The sequence below is a fragment of the Watersipora subatra genome, chromosome 6 (assembly GCF_963576615.1).
Source record: "Watersipora subatra chromosome 6, tzWatSuba1.1, whole genome shotgun sequence".
NCBI classification, from domain to species: Eukaryota; Metazoa; Bryozoa; class Gymnolaemata; order Cheilostomatida; family Watersiporidae; genus Watersipora; species Watersipora subatra.
Window position 1 is genome coordinate 4,960,610 of NC_088713.1, and position 19,310 is coordinate 4,979,919.

Consider the following 19,310-nt stretch of genomic DNA (forward strand, 5'->3'; position numbering starts at 1 on the left):
GTCACACAAAAGGTTGACAAGCTAGCACATGATAATGATGAGTTGTGTAATCAAATAAGCCAGATAGTAAGCAGCAAAGTAGTTAAGCCAAAAACCTCAAGAGCATTATCACGCAAATCAAGGAATTCAGCGATTGGCTCACAGTATTCATGCAGCACTTCTTGTTCAACAACTTCATCAATCTTAAGACAAAAACAAGCTGAAGCAAATGCAAGACTAGTCGAATTAGAAATGCAGCTACATGCTAACAGCAAAACACAAGCAATTCAAAAACAACTGACAAAATTAGAAAATGCCAAAAAGGCAATTGAAATCGAGAGTCAAATTGAGGCTGAAAAACGAAAGGCTGTCATATACAGTCAAGCATTAGCTGAAGAAAAATGCGAAGGATCTGGTCTCATGCTAACTGGTAATGGCCACCAAGTACTCGATGCACCACCAAATACTTTGAACATTGCGTCTCCTTTTGCACCCAGCAAGCCACCTGCAACTACAAAGCCGTGCAAAGAGAAAGCAACAAACCATGTTGCCAATCAGGTCCCACATACATTAGACTCTGAATCTGAGGATGATGATCTTGAACCTGAGACAATTATGCCCAGCGCACACACCTTCAATTAAGAACGGACGACTAGCCCTCCTACAGCTTCGCATTGCAAGGTGAACACAACTCCGGTAGCTATTGCCTTACAGCAAAATACAAGCTCAGAGCAGCATATCTCAGCAGAACCTGTTAAGACTGTAGTTATGACATATCAACTACCACTATCAGAGCCAAAGGTGTTTGATGGAAATCCAGTAGACTATCCTCGTTGGGCGCTCAGCTTTGATATCCTGATAGGTAAAAAACCACTTTCCGACTCCGAAAAGTTAGATTACATGAGTAAATATCTTGGAGGAAAAGCTTTAGAAGTTGTAAACGGGTACTTTCTCCTACAAAGTGAGACCGCTTATGTTGAAGCCAGAGCAGTCTTAGACGCCAGATTTGGTGACCCATTTACAATTGCTCAAGGTTTTAGAAGCAAACTTGAACAGTGGTCTGCCATCAAACCTAGAGACCATGATGGGCTGCAGAAGTTCATAGACTTCCTTCTGTTGTGCAAGACTGCAAAAGTCTTTATAGACAAGCTTTCATTTCTTGACAACTATGAGGTTCATAAACAAATCTTGGCTAAGCTGCCTGAATTCATAATTCGGCATTGGGTGCGAAAGGCTACTAAATATCAAAAGAAATACAACCAAAGCCCAAGTTTTGAAGCACTGTGCAAGTTTTTGAGTACAGAACTTGAGATGTCATGTAATCCTATGTACGCCGACATATACGCAGACAAGGCCTACACAAACGATACTAACAAGCAAAGCAGAAACCTGAAGAAAACATATGCCACCCAGCATAATGGACCAACACAAGATATCAAAGGTGAAATCAGTACTAAGGAGTGCGTCTATTGCAACATGAAAAACCACTCCACCGCAGAGTGTGGGAAATTTGGTCGACTCTCCTTTAACGAACAACAAACCTTCATGAGGGACAAACAGCTATGTTTCTCTTGCTTGACTGATGCCCACAGCTACAGGCAGTGTGAAGTACCAGCTATATGTAAAGTATGTCAAGGTAAACACCCAACAGCCTTACACAATATGCGAACTTCATCCGTCAAACAACAGGTAAAATCTGGTTTTGGCAATAGCTCGAATCTGGAGCAATCTAAGCCTATAACCAACAGCTCCTTGCAGCCAAAAGCTGCAGAACCTTTAAAAACAAAAGACAATTCTCAATGACTAGAAAAATCATGTTTGAATACATGTTTAAACATGGAATTGAACTCGCTTTTGTGGATACTACCTGTTTGGGTCTCAAGTAAAAAAAACCCTCTAAAGGAAGCTTTAGCATATGCTCTTGTTGACTCAATGTCCGACACAACATATATCACTGTAGATACAATACACAAGATACAACCAGACTATATCCAGAAAGAAATAGATATTACAACAATGACATCTGACCAAAAGAAAGTCCATACTCATCTAGTATATGGTTTGACAGTCAGAGCCTACAATCACAAAGTTTGCTATGAATTACCCCCTAGCTATTCACATCACAAAATACCTATTGACAGACGACAAATACCTACAAAAACTGTACTGAGCCGTTGGCCACATCTCATACAAGTAGCCAATGAATTACCTAACAATCACAAAGATGTACCTGTCGGCCTACTCATAGGAAACAATTTTATCAAAGCCTTCAAACCTCAGCAAGTTATCGACACTGACCATGATGATGAACCATTTGCCATCAAAACTGCCATAGGCTGGAATGTTATGGGTGACAGTGCTCCACATACCACACTAGCAACAATTGTTGACCAACCAGCCAAACATGATTTTGTGACATTTCAGTGCACAACCAAATCAAACAAAGAACTGCACAAACTCATAAATATATTCAACCAAGAATTTCATGGTGCACATGAAGACACACCAAGCTTCTCTGTAGATGATAAACAATTTCTTCACATACTAAAAACACAAACTACTCTAAAAAAGGGCAGGGTAGCCATGCCCTTGCCATTCAAATCAAAACCATATGCACTAAATACAAAATCAGCTGCCATACATAGGTTTAGGCTGCTAGAAAAGAAATTCCAGAAAGACTCGCATTATAAGGAACAGTACCATGAGTTTATGAGAGATATAATAAACAAGGGAGAAGCTATTCCTGCAACTGAAGAAACTACTGACCACTCATGGTACATTCCACAGTTTGGGGTGTACCACCCTAGAAAACCGGATCGAATTAGAGTAGTTTTGACTGTGCTGCCAAGGTGGGAGGAGTGAGCCTGAATGACTTTCTTCTTCAAGGGCCAGAACATATGAACGATCTACAAGGAATCCTGCTAAGGTTTAGACTGAGACCAATAGCAATCATGGGAGACATCGAGAGGATGTTTCACCAGTTCAAAGTATCGGAAAATAACCAAGATTATTTACGATTCATTTGGTACAACGCAGAAGGTCAGCTTAAGTCATACAAAATGACGGTACATATATTTGGAGCCAGGTCCTCTCCTGCATGTGCCACTTATGGGCTACGATTTATGGCTGACAATTTCAGAGACGCAATTCCCCACAACACACAATCGCACCACTTTATACACCATAACTTTTATGTTGATGATGGCCTTGCCAGTGTCAGAAACGAATCTGAGGCCGTAAACCTGATCAAAGAATCTCAGGCTCTGTGTCAGACAGGGAAACTGAGGTTACACAAGATAGCTTCAAACAGTAGAGCCGTACTAGCTGCCATTCCAAAAAGTGAGTGCACTAGCACATTAGCCAGTCTGGAGCTTACCTCAGAACCTCTTCCACAAGAAAGGTATCTTGGTGTACTGTGGGATACTAACCAAGATATATTCACTTTCAAGCATGAACCACCCTCAAAACCCAACACCCGAAGAGGATTTTTGTCCTCAGTCGCATCCGTTTTTGACCCTTTAGGCCTGATATCCCCCTTCGCACTCAAAGGGAGAATTGTTCTGCAGGAAACCTGCAAGCAGAACTATGATTGGGATACCCCTTTAGAATCATCACTGCTAAATTGCTGGGTCAAATGGAAGTCAGACCTCTCCAATGTACACAATGTTTAAGTACCTCGATGTGTGTCACCCAGAGCTTTCAATCAAATTGAAAGTGCTCAATTACATACGTTTACCGATGCTAGTACTACCGGTTATGGTCACTGTACATATTTGCGATTAGTTAATACAAACCGCAAGGTTCATGTAGCCCTACTAGCCAGCAAGGCTAAAGTAGCCTCCATCAAGCAAATCACAATACCAAGGCTCGAACTGCAAGCAGCTTGTAGTGCTGTACAAGTGGTAAACAAGTACGTCAAGGAGCTAGAGCTCCCAAACATCACAACTTATTTTTATTCTGATTCCACAGTAGTACTAGGATACATCTGCAATACAAAGGAGCGGTTTCAAACATTTGTTGCCAACAGAGTCGAAACGATACGCACACTTTCTAAACCAAAAATTGGGCATATGTGCCAACTAACCAGAATCCAGCTGATATGGCATCACGTGGTGCTAGCATCATTGATCTCACACACTCAGAATGGTTTTCAGGTCCAAAGTTTTTGTGGACTGAACCAATTGATATACCCCCACAACCTCAGCTGTCCATTAGTCCTAATGACGATGAAGTTAAGAAGGCCTCCAGCATTCTATTTTTTGGACCACCTGAGGCATTTATCTTGTGCACCTCAAACTGGTAACTTGTGTTTTACACTTATCATATTCGTCAATATTCCTAAAGTAAACTAAAGTCATCAGAAAGCACGATCAAGAATACTTATCACGTTATATCACAACCAGGACAATTCTTATTGCATTTCCTGAGAGGATGTAACAAGGTAATACCTTTTACTTTAATATCATTATTATACAGAGTGCCTTTTTATTTGTTATTATTCATATAGTTAATGCTTTGTTTTCAGCTGCCTTTTTCAAGTATATCCGCATTTCTGCTTTATATCTGTTATATACTCTTTCATATCAAATCATAATTTGTTAGCAATGTTTTATCTGTTACATATTATTGCGAGTTTTTATACATCTTTTATGCTACTATCACTTGCTATCAAACTTGCTATTGCCTCTTTAATTATTATTTACTCTTCATTTAATTTCATTTTAGATTCACGATATATCGGTATATGCATATATATCAAATAAACATACTATTCCCATACAACTAACAACCGATAATTCGTTGGATCTCAGATCTATTGGGAAGTGCAATACAATGAGACTCACAAAGATATGGTACATGTAAATGCCTCAAAGAATGCAACAGTTACCTACTTAGTACCTGACACTCATCTGCCAGATCACATTCTCCTAGTAATTCAAAATTCAATTCACACACTCAATCCCACAAATAGAGCACTCTCGCTCATTGCCGGACAGGCATCAGCAAGTGGGTACGTTGAAGGTGTTCATAGTGAAGCTATGTTCAGACAACCAAGTGGTTTTGTAAGCTTGAAAGGATCAAAGAAGAGATCTCGGTTAGTTACAGACAGCTTGAGCTTTTGCATCAGATCAGTTAACAGAATTACAAACCGAACGGAAAAACATGTTGAGGATTGTGCCAACTCAACAAACTCTAAAGATTCCTCATTCAAAAAATCACGAGTTCTAAAGATCGTTGGTTTAAAAATAGATCCGCATGATTCAATTTTGCTTCATACTTGCCACACATGAATGATAGCAGTAATTCATCGATTAGAAATACACAAAAATCTTAAAACCTCAATCGTCACAACTTTATCACAAAGTTACCCAGGCAGATTTTTTTATATTATATAAAAATCAACCCTCAAGGTAAAAATCTGTATTTAGTATTTTCTGATGTACTTTTAAGAAGAAACCTAAACTCTACAGAGCATCAAGATATCGTCGGTGAATATGACCACCAACATGGTAGCTCCTCTAACAGCAGTGATAATAGAGTGCTTGGACTCTATTTCTTGACCAATGAAACTATAATATATGCGAGCAGAGCTGATAAAGGTCTGACAGTCTACGATGCAGCAAGCAAAGAGTTCTCATACTTATGTCCCCCCCCCCCCCCCCCGGAGTATCTAATGGAAAGTTTAATGACAACCCTATAAGATCAGAGAGATGCACAACAATACATGCTGCCAAATATTTTATGAAGCATCCATACAGAGAAGAAATTTTAATGACTTCAAACTCGAGCATATTATCCATACGATTGTTAGATAGTGCATTAATTTATAAATTCTTAAATTCTTTATTTTGTTGTATTGAGAGGAAATTTCTAAAAAATATTTTAGTGATAGTATAATATAATAACAAAGATATAATATAAAGAACTTGAAAAATTACTTCAATTCAGCATTAAATAAAACACAGTATATAAAACTCTAGTTTCAGAACCTTACAGTGATGAGATGTTATAGTTTAGATTTACTTTAGTATAGTCAGTAGTAACGATAAAAAAGGCAAACAATTAAAACTGAGTGATAAAAAATGTACAATCTAACAATCTAGTGTAGCTTATATCACACTGCTACATTTTGCTAATACTTTGGATCAGAGGCTACAGCCAGGGTCCTTATTCAACATTTAACAATACAACAAGGAGATGATTTCTCAATTATCTTAGAAAGGTACAAACTACCAAATGAACCTATTTCCAGAGATATATTCTGGTTGAAGTGTTGTCTTCCACTTTTTACTACTACTACTATTTTGAAATAATTTGAATTCCAGATGGTTTTTTGGAGGGATTGTCTGCTCTCGACAAGTGATAGTTATAATGAAACCTTGCCTGTTCATTGGTTAAAATGTTTTATCATAAAGCACATGCACCGGTATAAGAGTTAAGGAGCATTTATTTAATTATAGACATTAACTTACTTAAAGATATAAACTGATAATTCAAAAAGTAAATATTTCTATAAAATGCATCTCAAACAAATTTATTTATTCTCATAAAACTAACTAGTAATAATAAGTATGTTAACAGAACAAAGAATAAATGATTTGTAAGTGAATTATCATATATATATTGGGGGTCCTCTCATGTTTTGTGACGATTCTGACGACCCGACGACAGGGATATTTAAAAAGTGACAGACGAGACGACCATTTATCAATGTAGGTGACGATAATTGTGTAAGTAGGATTACTAAAGGTACGGCTACACGTAACGAATTTTTCGTTGGTTCGGAGTTCTGACCGAAATCACGAAAAACGCAGAATTAATCGGTCGAAATTCAAAGAATTATTTGAGCTGTGCATGCCCACTGAGTTCGTCGACAAAACGCTTTTAATTAAAAGATTAAACAAATTATTAGCGAGCACGATTCCAGCAGATTTAGCAATTGGTATAGTCCAAGACATGTATCGCGACACACAATAAAAGTACGAAAGCAATTCAACATAGAACACACGATATAACTGTTTAAGTTGCGCTATTGTTGGTTAGCGAGCACGAATCTTGCTAATTTTAAGATATATGTAGTCCGATAACAGAATGCGACACGCAAAAGAAATATTAAGAAAATTCACCATAGTAAATACGACACAACCGACTTGATTGTGCTAAAGACGGCAACATTTTTTACCACAAACTTTTGCTGCTGAAAAGGAAATATAAATAAAAAATAAACAATTTGTAGCTACAGCGTCCAAACAATAAATACATACAATAACGCGATCTAAGCAGTTGCATCGTGTGTACTATGTTGAATTGCACTTATACTTTTATTGTGTGTAATAATACGTTTCTTGGACTATACTAATTGCAAAAGCTGCTGGAATCATGCTCACTAGCACGATTCTAGCAGCGCGGAATAATTCTGTGTGTTTCAATCATTTCGTGATTTCGCTTAGAACCAACGAAAAATTTGTTACGTGTAGCCGTATCTTTACTAACTTATTATTTGTCCAAAATCAACACGGTCAACCGAAACTTCACTAGTTCTGGTTTGAAGCATCTGGCTCAGCATTTAAAGACTGCCAAATAATTTAAGTGAACAGCAATGTAATGCCACGACAATGACAGCAAATCCGTTTCCAAGTCTGTGACTGGCAGTGATTATCATAGACAATCTCGGTCTATTTTCAGTACAAGAAATGTAGCCCTAAAAACCTAAGACGACTGTCACTCTTCGCGGAGTAATCAGCAGCTCTCCCAAGCATCACTAATAAGTTTGTGAAGGTCGCTGGTTGAGCCATGCTTTTGGTTAGCAGAAGTTCAAATTGAGCAAGTTTCAGGTTTTTAATGCAACCCAGTGCCACCAAAATGGATATTTGTATTAAAATAACGAATGCTAAGAAAGAGGTTGTTTTGGTTACCAACTTGAAAAAGGTGACAGTGATTTTAAAAGTGACGAACGTGATTTTAAAAGTGACGACAAGGATTTTAAAAGTGACTATTCTGATGACAACTTTGTGTGGTAGGACCCCCTATATTTATGTATATATGTATAAATTCCTTTAAATTTAAAAAGTTACTTGCACTTTGAAGAATTAGATGACACATGTTAGCATCATAACTTCAGGGGATTTTTTACAGGGCATGTATTGATCAACTTCACTTCTAGTTTTTGTGCAGCTAACATTCTATTGTGGCTTATATCACCCTGCTACATTTTGCTAAGATTTTGGATTAGAGGCTACAGCCAGGATCCTTATTCAACATTTGACCATACAACAAGGAGATAACTTCTCAATTATCTGCAAAAGGTACAAACTACCAAATGAAGCTACTTCCAGAAATTTATTCTGGTTGAAGTGTTGTCTTCCACCTTTTACTATTACTACAACTTTGAAATAATTTGAATTCCAGATGGTTTTTGGAGTGGTTGTCTGCTCTCGACTAATAATAGTTATAATGAATCTCTGCCTGTTCATTTGCTACAATGTTCTATGATAAAGCACATGCGCCAGTGTCAGAGTTAATGAACATTTATTTGATTATAAACATTAACTTACTTGAAAATATAAACTGATAATTCAAAAAGTAAATATTTATATAAAATGCATCTCAAACAAATTCATTTAATCTTATAAAACTAAATGGTAATAGTAAGTTAGTTAACAGAACAAATATTACATAATTTGTAAGTGATATATCATGTATATCATGTATATTTATGTATATATAAATTTTTTTTTTTCATTGGCATACCTACATCCCTTTTACTATTTACATAGCGCTAACTGAATAGTACAGAGCTGTGGCACAAGCAGCCAAGTGGAGCAGGTCAGCACAAACTCTTTCCGCTGTTGGCCCTGCTCTTGCGCACCACCTACATGTAGCTAGTATAATCAGAGTGTTTGCACCGAGTCTTACAGATGCACAAACTACCATAGCAATGACAGCCTGACCCATATACGGAGACTGTACTAACTGAGTTTTTGCAAGGAAAATGAAAAATTCAACAAAGATCACCTGCACCAAATGATCGAGAGCAGCACAGTTTGTGTAAAAAGAAACAGCCGACAAGTCAGCTTTACCTAACTCAGAAAAGGCAACAATTATGAGTGAAAGCTCGTTAAGTCTAACAAACAGGGCAAAAGAAACTCCTGTGATCCACAAATTCTTATTATTATTATCATAATCATAGTTATTATTATTATTATTAATCATAGTTATTATTTTTAGTTTCTTGACAAAAGTCATTAACTGAGCCAAAAAGAGAAGGAAATATTATTTAAGCCAAATTGTTGACAGGAATGATTCACTTACATATAGAATGAAATGGACAATCTGATAGAGTTACAGTGCTTTTAAAGAAAGTTCTCTGGTGACAAAAAATTGCAATGATACTCATATTTTTTATTTAATTGCAGGCTGATAACAGACTTGAATTTTGACTTGAATATTGACACGTGTTGTAGCAATGGCTGGTGCATAATTATCAAACCCTCACTCCAGGGCAGTTTCACTCAGCTTGTGCATTCACACTTGCTGCCTATTAATAATCTTTTAGATGGTACAGTACAACGTTCGCTCAGTCACAGCTTCCTGCGACACAGCTAGATGTGCACATTTAGATTGCCTTAGTTGTGGTTTGATTTTTTCTTAGGGATGCGAAAGTTTGAAAACTTAAACAATGCTTTAATCAAATTCACACCCTCTCGGCCACTCATGTAGTATAATACTAGCTGTGCTACCTGGCGTTGCCCGGGTAATAAAAATCAGCTTTTAAACAATGAGAAGTAATGAGAGTTGCCTGCCCCCACTTGCTATTAGCCTGGTATATTGCCAATGGAAGATTTGATTACGCTTAATAATGAGAGCAAATAGCTTTTCGCCGACGTTATGCTATGACCCTGCGTCGTACGTAAAGCCGTTGAGTATTTGCTCCCATATAGCGACATATATCGGCTGGCAAAGAAATCAATCTCTGTGGCCTAAGTAGTACGGCGCCAAACTTGTGAATGGGTATGTCCGAGATCAAATCATTTTCGGTACTGACTTTTTTATTTCAAGATTTTAAGATCTATAGCTGGAATGATACATATATATCTACAGACACGAACGATCCGCTCACATTAGAGCAAAAGTTCGAGAGAGCAGATCACCTTCCAAACATACTATAACTTACCTACTACCACACATCGTCTGTTATCAACCGTAGTGTAGTGAGTGTACACGAGATAAAATTATCGAGTAGTGACTGCCTCCCTGCCAACAGAAGGAGCCATATCTACACGCCTAGTAAACCCGCATAATTATTGAACCTAGAAAGGCCATAACTAATGGGCTAATTATACAAGCGTGTTGTTATTTTTGCTTTGGCTAGTGAGTATTGGCAGAATAACTGTCATTTTTGATTTACTAAAGAAAATAGAGTTTGCAGACACTTGAAAACAAACCACTGGCGTATTCTTGTTGTATATTAGTTTACTGCTTACAAGCAGTAGTAGGCCTGCAATCTCAATACTACTTGCTGTGAACTTTGATACTTGGGTTCATCATTGCAACAGCGGTTATTGTCAAAACAAATTTCAATGAGAACAATAATAGCGCCCATCTTCATTGATTGACTTGCTGTTTCATATTTGCTTTATGGCAGCAGTCTAATTTTTGTGGGGCAGAAGTGTCACTTTGTCTGCTGTCAAAATTTGTCAAATTATTAATACATCATATAATTGAATACATAAAAATTAAAACATTTCTCTTGACACTACCACAGAACTTCTCTGTAGAGCACTATCAACCAATCAGATTGCCGATGTTATTCGAATGTAGGTGAGTCATTTGTGTCAGCAGTTTTGCTTCAATATAGTTCCTTCCCTTTTTGGCTCAGTTAAACGCTCCGACTCATTGACTCTAATCAGGGATCAAAGGCTCAAGGCTGAATCTGATCTGGTAAGTTAGTTTGTGGCCTCTGATGAAGCCTAGAGAACGTGTGATAGTAGGATAGGATGGTGATCTGCTCTTTAGAACCTTTGAGAGTTTGCTGAGCAGTGTGCCTGGTCTCAACCAAAAACAAATGCTAAATATTATCATGGGTTATCCTAGCTGTAAAAATATTTTGCAGAAACTCTATTAACTTTTGATAGCTTTTAGTACCTACAGCATATGTCACCAAGACTAATTAAAAAAATAGCTAAAACTAAGATTTCTGCTAACCCTAATAGCAAAATTTGCAATAATCATAAAAACCGTATATCAGTTAATCTTATTTGGTTCTGAAATTTCACTGTATTGTTATAATTATAAAGTACAGGAGGCTATTTAATATGCAATGCTATTACATATTATTTATGTACAATATACATATTATTTTACAGTATATTACCTTATCTAGTGTATATATAATAGAAAGATAACATAATGTATTGTAAAACCTCTATTTGAATGCCATGGCGTTGTATTTTTGAACTTTTCCTCTATAGTGGCATTTTATTAGAAGTTACGCTCACTTACAGGGTGGCACAGTATTTCTTGATCCGCTCGCCAGAATTTTGGAAGATTAATTTAACCCTTTTATGAGCAAATCGATGTTAATATCTCCTCTAGTATGTACTCTTCCTTTGGGTGAGGAGACATTAATGCTGTCAGCCTCAGCATTTATACTCTGCTCTACCGATTAAATGTTAAGAACAAAAAATCTGCATTGCATTGGGCTAAAACTTGAAACCACCAGTTCAAGAGGCAGCAAACTAACCCAATAAACCACTCACGCTATTTGCGATATGATTGATTAAATGTGCGCATAGTCATTATATTGGTTAGAATAAGTACAATTCCGCTGTGGGATGTTTAATGTCACTAGAGATGGCCTCATGACTCAAGGCACTCATGGCACTCGTGGCTCTTATCATAGTAAGTTTAGAAATATACTAGATAAAGTTATTCAAATTAGTCAATGCAACTACGGTGTCTGCCACCGTTTATAGGTTGTTTTTTCCGCCGTTTAATGCTGGACATTCACATAATACTAATATATAACATCACATAATACATTTTTGTAGACTCATCTGAGCTAGAGCCCTTCCTTAAAGCAATGGGCGCCACTCTAACCATCTGTAAAGGTGCATTTAAAACAGCTGGTGAGGTTCAGAATGGAGATGCACAGCTGGCTAGATGTTCTCCTTCAGATAACTTGCTTTGGAAAGGACTAATATGGTTGAGCCTTTGTGGTTTTGGAATTTGGCAAACCGCTGAAGAAATAGCGGCTCTTAATGACTTTTGTCAAGAAACTAAAAATAATAACTATGATTATGATAATAATTACAAAAATTTGTGGATCACAGGAGTTTCTTTTGCCCTGTTTGTTAGACTTAGTGAGATTTCACTCATAATTGTTGCCTTTTCTGAGTTAGGTAAAGCTGACTTGTCAACTGTTTCTTTTTACACAAACTGGGCTGCTCTCGATCATTTGGTGCAAGTAATCTTTGTTGACTTTTTCATTTCTCTTGCAAAAACTCAGTTAGTCCAGTCTCCATTACCGGGTCAGGCTGTCACTGCTATGGTAGTTTGTGCATCTGTAAGATTTGGTGCAAATACTTTGATTATACTAGCCAGGTGGTGCGCAAGAGCAGGGCCAACAGCGGAAAGAGTTTGTGCTGACCTGATGCACTTGGCTGTTTGTGCCTTAGCTCTATACTATTCAGTTAGCACTATGCAAATAGTAAAAGGGATGTAGGTGTGCCAATGAATAAAAAATATATATATATACATAAATATATACATGATATATCACTTACAAATTATGTAATATTTGTTCTGTTAACTAACTTACTATTACTAGTTAGTTTTATAAGATTAAATGAATTTGTTTGAGATGCATTTTATATAAATATTTACTTTTTGAATTATCAGTTTATATTTTCAAGTAAGTTAATGTTTATAATCAAATAAATGTTCATTAACTCTGACACTGGCGCATGTGCTTTATCATAGAACATTGTAGCAAATGAACAGGCAGAGATTCTTTATAACTATTATTAGTCGAGAGCAGACAATCACTCCAAAACCCATCTGGAATTCAAATTATTTCAAAGTTGTAGTAATAGTAAAAGGTGTAAGACAACACTTCAACCAGAATAAATTTCTTGAAGTAGCTTCATTTGGTAGTTTGTACCTTTTGCAGATAATTGAGAAGTTATCTCCTTGTTGTATGGTCAAATGTTGAATAAGGATCCTGGCTGTAGCCTCTAATCCAAAATCTTAGCAAAATGTAGCAGGGTGATATAAGGCACAATAGAATGTTAGCTGCACAAAAACTAGAAGTGAAGTTGATCAATACATGCCCTGTAAAAAATCCCCTGAAGTTATGATGCTAACATGTGTCATCTAATTCTTCAAAGTGCAAGTAACTTTTTAAATATGTTAAACCTTTACAGGTTCTAAATAGAGTTGGTGTAGAAAAATATTGCATATTTACCAAAAGTGAAGCTTTTATTTCAAGCTGAAAGCTTTGCAGTTTCTTTTACTAATCATTAAATACATTCTTGTCAATAATAGTAACAGTAATAATGCATTGCCAACTAAAATATTATAAACATCATGATAAGGCTGATGTGGCTGGTGGTTTTTATCAAGTTCTCTAAACAATTTATTCCAACGGTTGGGTTTGTAAGATCATTTAGTTACTTATATAGTCAATGCTTCAGCCTTTAACCTCTCGCTTCTTTGCTTTTCTGGCATTGTTTTTGTACAAGGACTGCCGCATTGCTTACAAGAGAAGACAACTCAATCATTTTATTCAGATTACTAAAGAATTCTCACAAGAAAATTGAGTATAAATGACAACTTAAAATGTGTGTTTTCAATTTTTCAAAAGTGTATCTTTGTAAACAGCTCTCAGGATTATCTATAAAATACTGTTCTAAAAAGCTATACATCGGGTTGACGATGAGCACTTCCTGTTGAGCGATATGTGCGCCTATGCATTTAGTTAGTACTGATCTATGAATGCGAGCAGATTGAGCATGAGTAGCAAAGAAGCAAAACTGCTAACAGGTGTTCTATAAAATTGGAGAATGTTCTAGAAAGGTAAGAATAAAGACTAGCTGGAACAACTGTAGTAGTGCTTACATATTTGAGGTGCTGTTGATTATCTCTTTTAGCAAACGAAAAATACACCAGCTGACAGAGCACATTGGAATGTCAGCAACTTTTCGAACATTTTTTTTGCTACTTTTGTCTACTGCTGTATCAATCTATCCTGATCTTTGCGTCGATCTTTTTTAAACCCACTTGCATTCTCTTTTGCGTACAAAATTTATTGCTTTTGTTGATTTTATGAGCAGTTGATTAATCATAAACAGCAGCAATTTTGTGAGGCAGTAAAAGTTGTCTCCCCACTATCCTCGTTTTGTAAAGTACGAGAAGATAACTCACGCACTATAAACAGGTAGCCAGTTTTTTTTGTACATCCTTTCTGTTTTTCTGGTGCCGATTACTAGCAGAACTAGCCTATTGAGCAGAGATAATTTCAATCTTGTAGCAAAACCATAGCCTCAGTACCTAAAGTGAAGCTTCTACCTGTTCAAAAACTTGCCCTTCAGCAGCTCCTCAACTAAAGTAAATATAAGTTTAGACTGACCAATAAAAGCAGTTCTATAGTTTTAGCTAAAAACTAAGTGACAGCAGTAAAAAAGGTAGGAGGTAAGCTCCACGCTTCGTAAACTGCTGTGAAAATATTTTATTTTATTGCTATAATAATTGATTGCTAATGTAATTACCTCAGCATTCAAACTTCTACCAACTTAGTGTTTTTAGTGGCGCATAGCTAAATTTTAGATTAATGAAATTAGTTAGCTTACCCTGCTCAGTTTTTTATAGGCTGCATTCAATAGAACTACTTCGACAGTCTCAATGGTGCTAGGAACATTATTCAATAGAACTACTTCCACAGTCTCAACGGTGCTAGGAAACAATTGATACCCTGCTTTAAAAAAAGGAGATGAACTTATTCAAAATATTTATTGCAATGCAGCCAGCACAACAATCAAACTTTAGTGAAGTATTGAATTTTATTGGATAGTTTCATTTGGTCAAATTTATGACTTAGAATGTATTAATCTGTAGGGTATAATAGTATTTTGAAAAACAAAAATTTAAAAATTGGCATCAAAATGTTTTTAATAATTCGCTATGGAGCTAGTAAGATGCTATGATTGTAGCGATACTGTAATTGATAAAAACTAAGCAAATCTCATTATTACCAGAATCAAAATATACAAAAAAGAGAAGCTCAATTAATTACAATAGATAGAAGTTATCCAATCATCAACCCTTATTAACACTTATGACTCACATATAAATCATAACTTGCTTTGTGGAATAAAATCAGTTGACACAATATTTGTTTTTAACTTGACCTACTAACTATACTAACTCAACAAAACTGTAAACTAGGATTACTTTACTGGGCACTACAAAGATACATCTAATAGTATATAACTACAAAGAAGACAAGAAGTGGGATGTAATTTACAGCATAAATTAACAACTCTCAGCATTGTTTGTAACACTGCTGACTACCGTGGTAAAGCTGATAATGTATAAAAGCTATCTTAACCGAGTTTGAATTTTTTAGTTATTTGAAGCAAAAAGAAAAATACAATTTGTTCCACTGTATCTCAATATTCCTAAAAAGCTGCCTCATAATCTCCTTATCAGGCTCAACTAATAGATCTGTGGGGAATTCTTAGGGCTGCAGGGAAAACTTGCTACAGAAGAGCTCCATTCTATGCTGTTAAAGAAGGAAAGCACTAGTCTGTGGTAGGAATTATAATACTGACTTGGCACTTGACAGTTCCATAAGCCTCCATAGCTTCTAACATACCGGAGTGAGGATTGTACCACTGACCAGTCACTGCATAGTCTGTAATGCTAACCGTTTCACCACTGTTTCACTGTGGCACAATTGTTTTAACATTTGATTCTAGGGAGGTACAAAACCTTTTCTCTAATAATTATATTTAAAATATTCAACACTTATGATGTAATATTTTTGTTAAACTTCATCAAAATTTGCAAGCTTGGCTTCCGTTTTTTAGCTTTTAAGATGAGCACTTAAAAATGAGTATCAGTGGTTAATACATTGTTTAGTTTTGTTTTTACTACTAGATAATAAATATATTAAATATTTTCAAAATATTTTGTCATATCTATAACTGAGTAGTGTAAATTTATGCAAAAACAGCAAACCTTTATGGTAAAACAGAAATATCGCAAAATTAATGCTGGTTTTTTCAAAATTTTAAAGTTTTTTTCAGCAAAGCAGCCTAAACCGTTACATAAATCAACATATCACATGATTTTACACTTTTTTAAAAATTTCCACAGCTAGAGAAATTTGCAATATTAAGCAAGTTTTTCTGATAATTCAAACAATTTTAATTAATAGCCTTAACAAAGGCGATAACATGTTAACAAAGGCGATAACATGTTACATACAAAACAGTCTTTCTCACACTCTAGTTACAGGAGCTTTTTGAAATCTCGGAGAGTAGCGAACACCAAGCATAATTGTGCTGACAAGGTAAACAGGTGTCACTTTGGGTTTTTACCCTACACATGTGAGGAAATTTAATTGTATAGCAATGTTCATGAAAATGTATGGGTCTTATTGATAGGCGCATTGAAGATGAACGTGGACAAATTTTTGGTAGATTTTATCAGAAAGCAATTGGATCTTTTTATCATTTGAATTTGTTTTTGATCTTGTGATGTTTGAGGTGATCTGATTGTCAAAATGTTTTAGAATTAAAATCATCGAAAATTTTGTGCAGTTAAAACCATAGAACGTCAGTTAAAACACTCAGAACAAAGTATGTTCCAAAAAATTTTGGAACAGGTTTCGTGGCTTCCTGGCTCTCTCATTATTGATATCAGTTATTGCGTTTAAGTGGCCGTGTTACGTGTCTCTATTTTGTGTCTTTTAACAACTATGAACATCATAATGGCACTTTTGATTGATATGAGGGTTTTAACAGCTTCAAAATTTTTCAATGTTCAGCTTTAAACATATTGGCAGTCAGATCACCTCAAGCATAAAAAGTGATTGCATATGATAAATAAATACAGATAATTTCTGATACGGTCAACTAAACTTTTGTACAAGTCCATTTTTATCTCTGAAGTGAATAGAGTCTGAATAGAACATTAGTATCATGCAATGATGACTAGTTGCATAGTTTCTGACTCATCGCTACTCTTGTGTAATTCATTCATACATGTAAATATAATAGATATTGTATTTATATTTATTTATTATATATTTATAGATAAATATGAAAAATTAGACTATAGGAAAAAACACAAAAAACCAAAAGCAATAGGCTAAAATAAATTATGTCTGAAAGTGAAAACTAGTGCTAGCTAGTTCTGGCATATATAAATATCTAGTTACTTGGTGTGGTCTTACAGGAATAGTAAAGACTCCATGGATCTTATAACTTTGGAAGTAATCTATAAGGAACCAGTAGAAGTTGGTGAACCAACAGCAGAGCTACTAGAATCACCACTTTCTGGATTCGAATGCAAAAGGAAATTCCCTCCGTTTTGTGGAGTCTTTTGGCTAGTTGTCCCATTTATATTCACAGTTTTGAAAATGGGCACTGGCATTTTAGCATTGATTGAATTTGATGAGGCTGTGAATATGACTCTTCTAGAACCTGAACAGAATGACTTGGTATATGGTCTGCTGATAAAGCGGTCTTTAGGCCTTGCTTACGGACTTCTTGTTATGATAAGTGAAGGGTGTCTCATTATTTATACCTTTTGGCAGTTGAGAGCTCGAAATAGACACTATGTGTTTGCAAACAGAGTTAGAGACATCAGCTACCATCCGAAGACTACAGCTGAAAATGGTGGTGAAAAGGCCAGTCCTATTCTCACTGGATGGACTGTTTTGAACAGTATTGCATGTTTCATCCTTGAAGACACAGCGGTTTTACTTGTGCGAGTGTTGCTTTCAGCAATCTCTCAAGATATGCATGCGTTTTTTACAACTGATGCTGTGAAACGAGCGAGTGCAACACTTTTAATTGCCACATTCATAAATATCTTTGCTATCTGTTTTTCAGTTTTGATTGACTTTTTAAGATCCAAAAGATGTGCTTCGCCATACGGCCTTGACTTTATTCGTTTGATGTTTGGTCTTTTTGCTTTATGTATAGCATGTTTACCTAATGAAGTTTTTAAAGGTACATACAAAGTTGAGCCAGTTTTTGGCCTCAAAATTGATGATATCCTGGCAGCTTCTAAAGAAACTGCTTAGTTATAGAGAAGTTACATTGCTAAGCATAATTCTATTTTTCAAATGGTCAATCAAAGTTTGTAATGTTTCCTTTATACCATTTTGTTATACATTTTATAAAAAGTCAGATAAAGAATCAATTATAATCGTTGCATTAGATATGGGAGTGTTCAACCAAGAGTTTTATTTCACAACTATCAGTATATATTGCTACACAACTTTTGTTAAAATGAGCAGAAAGGCAAACTAGACATTGCTTAACTGACAAACTTCTATGCTATTAATTTCCATTTATGTGAGTCTTGTAGACTGGTATAAATATTGTTTTTGTGTTGCTTTTATTCATATTAAAAAATAAATGGAGGCTCTCATCATCATTTCGTTGTACAGAGTGAGCTCAAAGCTTTGACTTGTATTTGTTTTACTTTTGAGTGTCTGATAACGGTGCGTCAAACTGCTTCACTTATGATTTTACTATCGCACTTAACTTCCTTCATGAAGTCAACCGTGAAATGGCTCTCAAAAGCAAACAATTATGTACTGCCAAAGCAAACATTTTTCAACTCGCAGTATAAATAAAAGCATACATTAGTGACTAGCACCACATAGTGCATTGAACATTTGCCATGCAAATCCTAACTGTTGTACTTTTGCATAGCAAGTTTCTTTGGCAGCTCCAGCATCTACAATTTTTTTCAGAATAACTGTGTGGCTTTTTGTAACTTATGAGATTTTGAGACAACAAATGCATGGTCAGTGCTTGGGCCATCTGATGCATTTTCATTAGTCCTAGTCGCTTGTTTCAAAAATTTAGGATGATCTCATCATTGTCATTTAGAATTGTGAAGTAGTATTTTATGACAGAAGCATGCCATACTACTTATCAGTGTTCAGTGTTTGATATATACCAAGTTTCCATACAGAGATAGCTTAGAGACACACTCTCTTCATATTCAGCAAGGCCATCATGAAAACAGTCAAGTCACTCCCATTCTGTCGAAGTTCATTGTTACTGTTTGAAATTAAAACACTCTTGTGA

At 35.8% G+C, this 19,310-nt stretch overlaps 2 protein-coding genes across 2 annotated transcripts; both read left to right on the top strand.

The window, feature by feature from the left end:
* The first annotated feature begins 747 nt into the window (after positions 1 to 747).
* LOC137397973 (uncharacterized) lies at positions 748 to 1,782 on the top strand. The gene has a single exon (XM_068084071.1). The coding sequence runs from the start codon at positions 748 to 750 to the stop codon at positions 1,780 to 1,782; it is 1,035 nt and encodes a 344-aa protein (XP_067940172.1).
* A 1,148-nt stretch (positions 1,783 to 2,930) lies between these two features.
* LOC137397974 (uncharacterized) lies at positions 2,931 to 3,650 on the top strand. The gene has a single exon (XM_068084072.1). It carries the CDS (start codon positions 2,931 to 2,933, stop codon positions 3,648 to 3,650), a length of 720 nt encoding a protein of 239 aa, XP_067940173.1.
* The last annotated feature ends 15,660 nt before the right edge of the window (positions 3,651 to 19,310 follow it).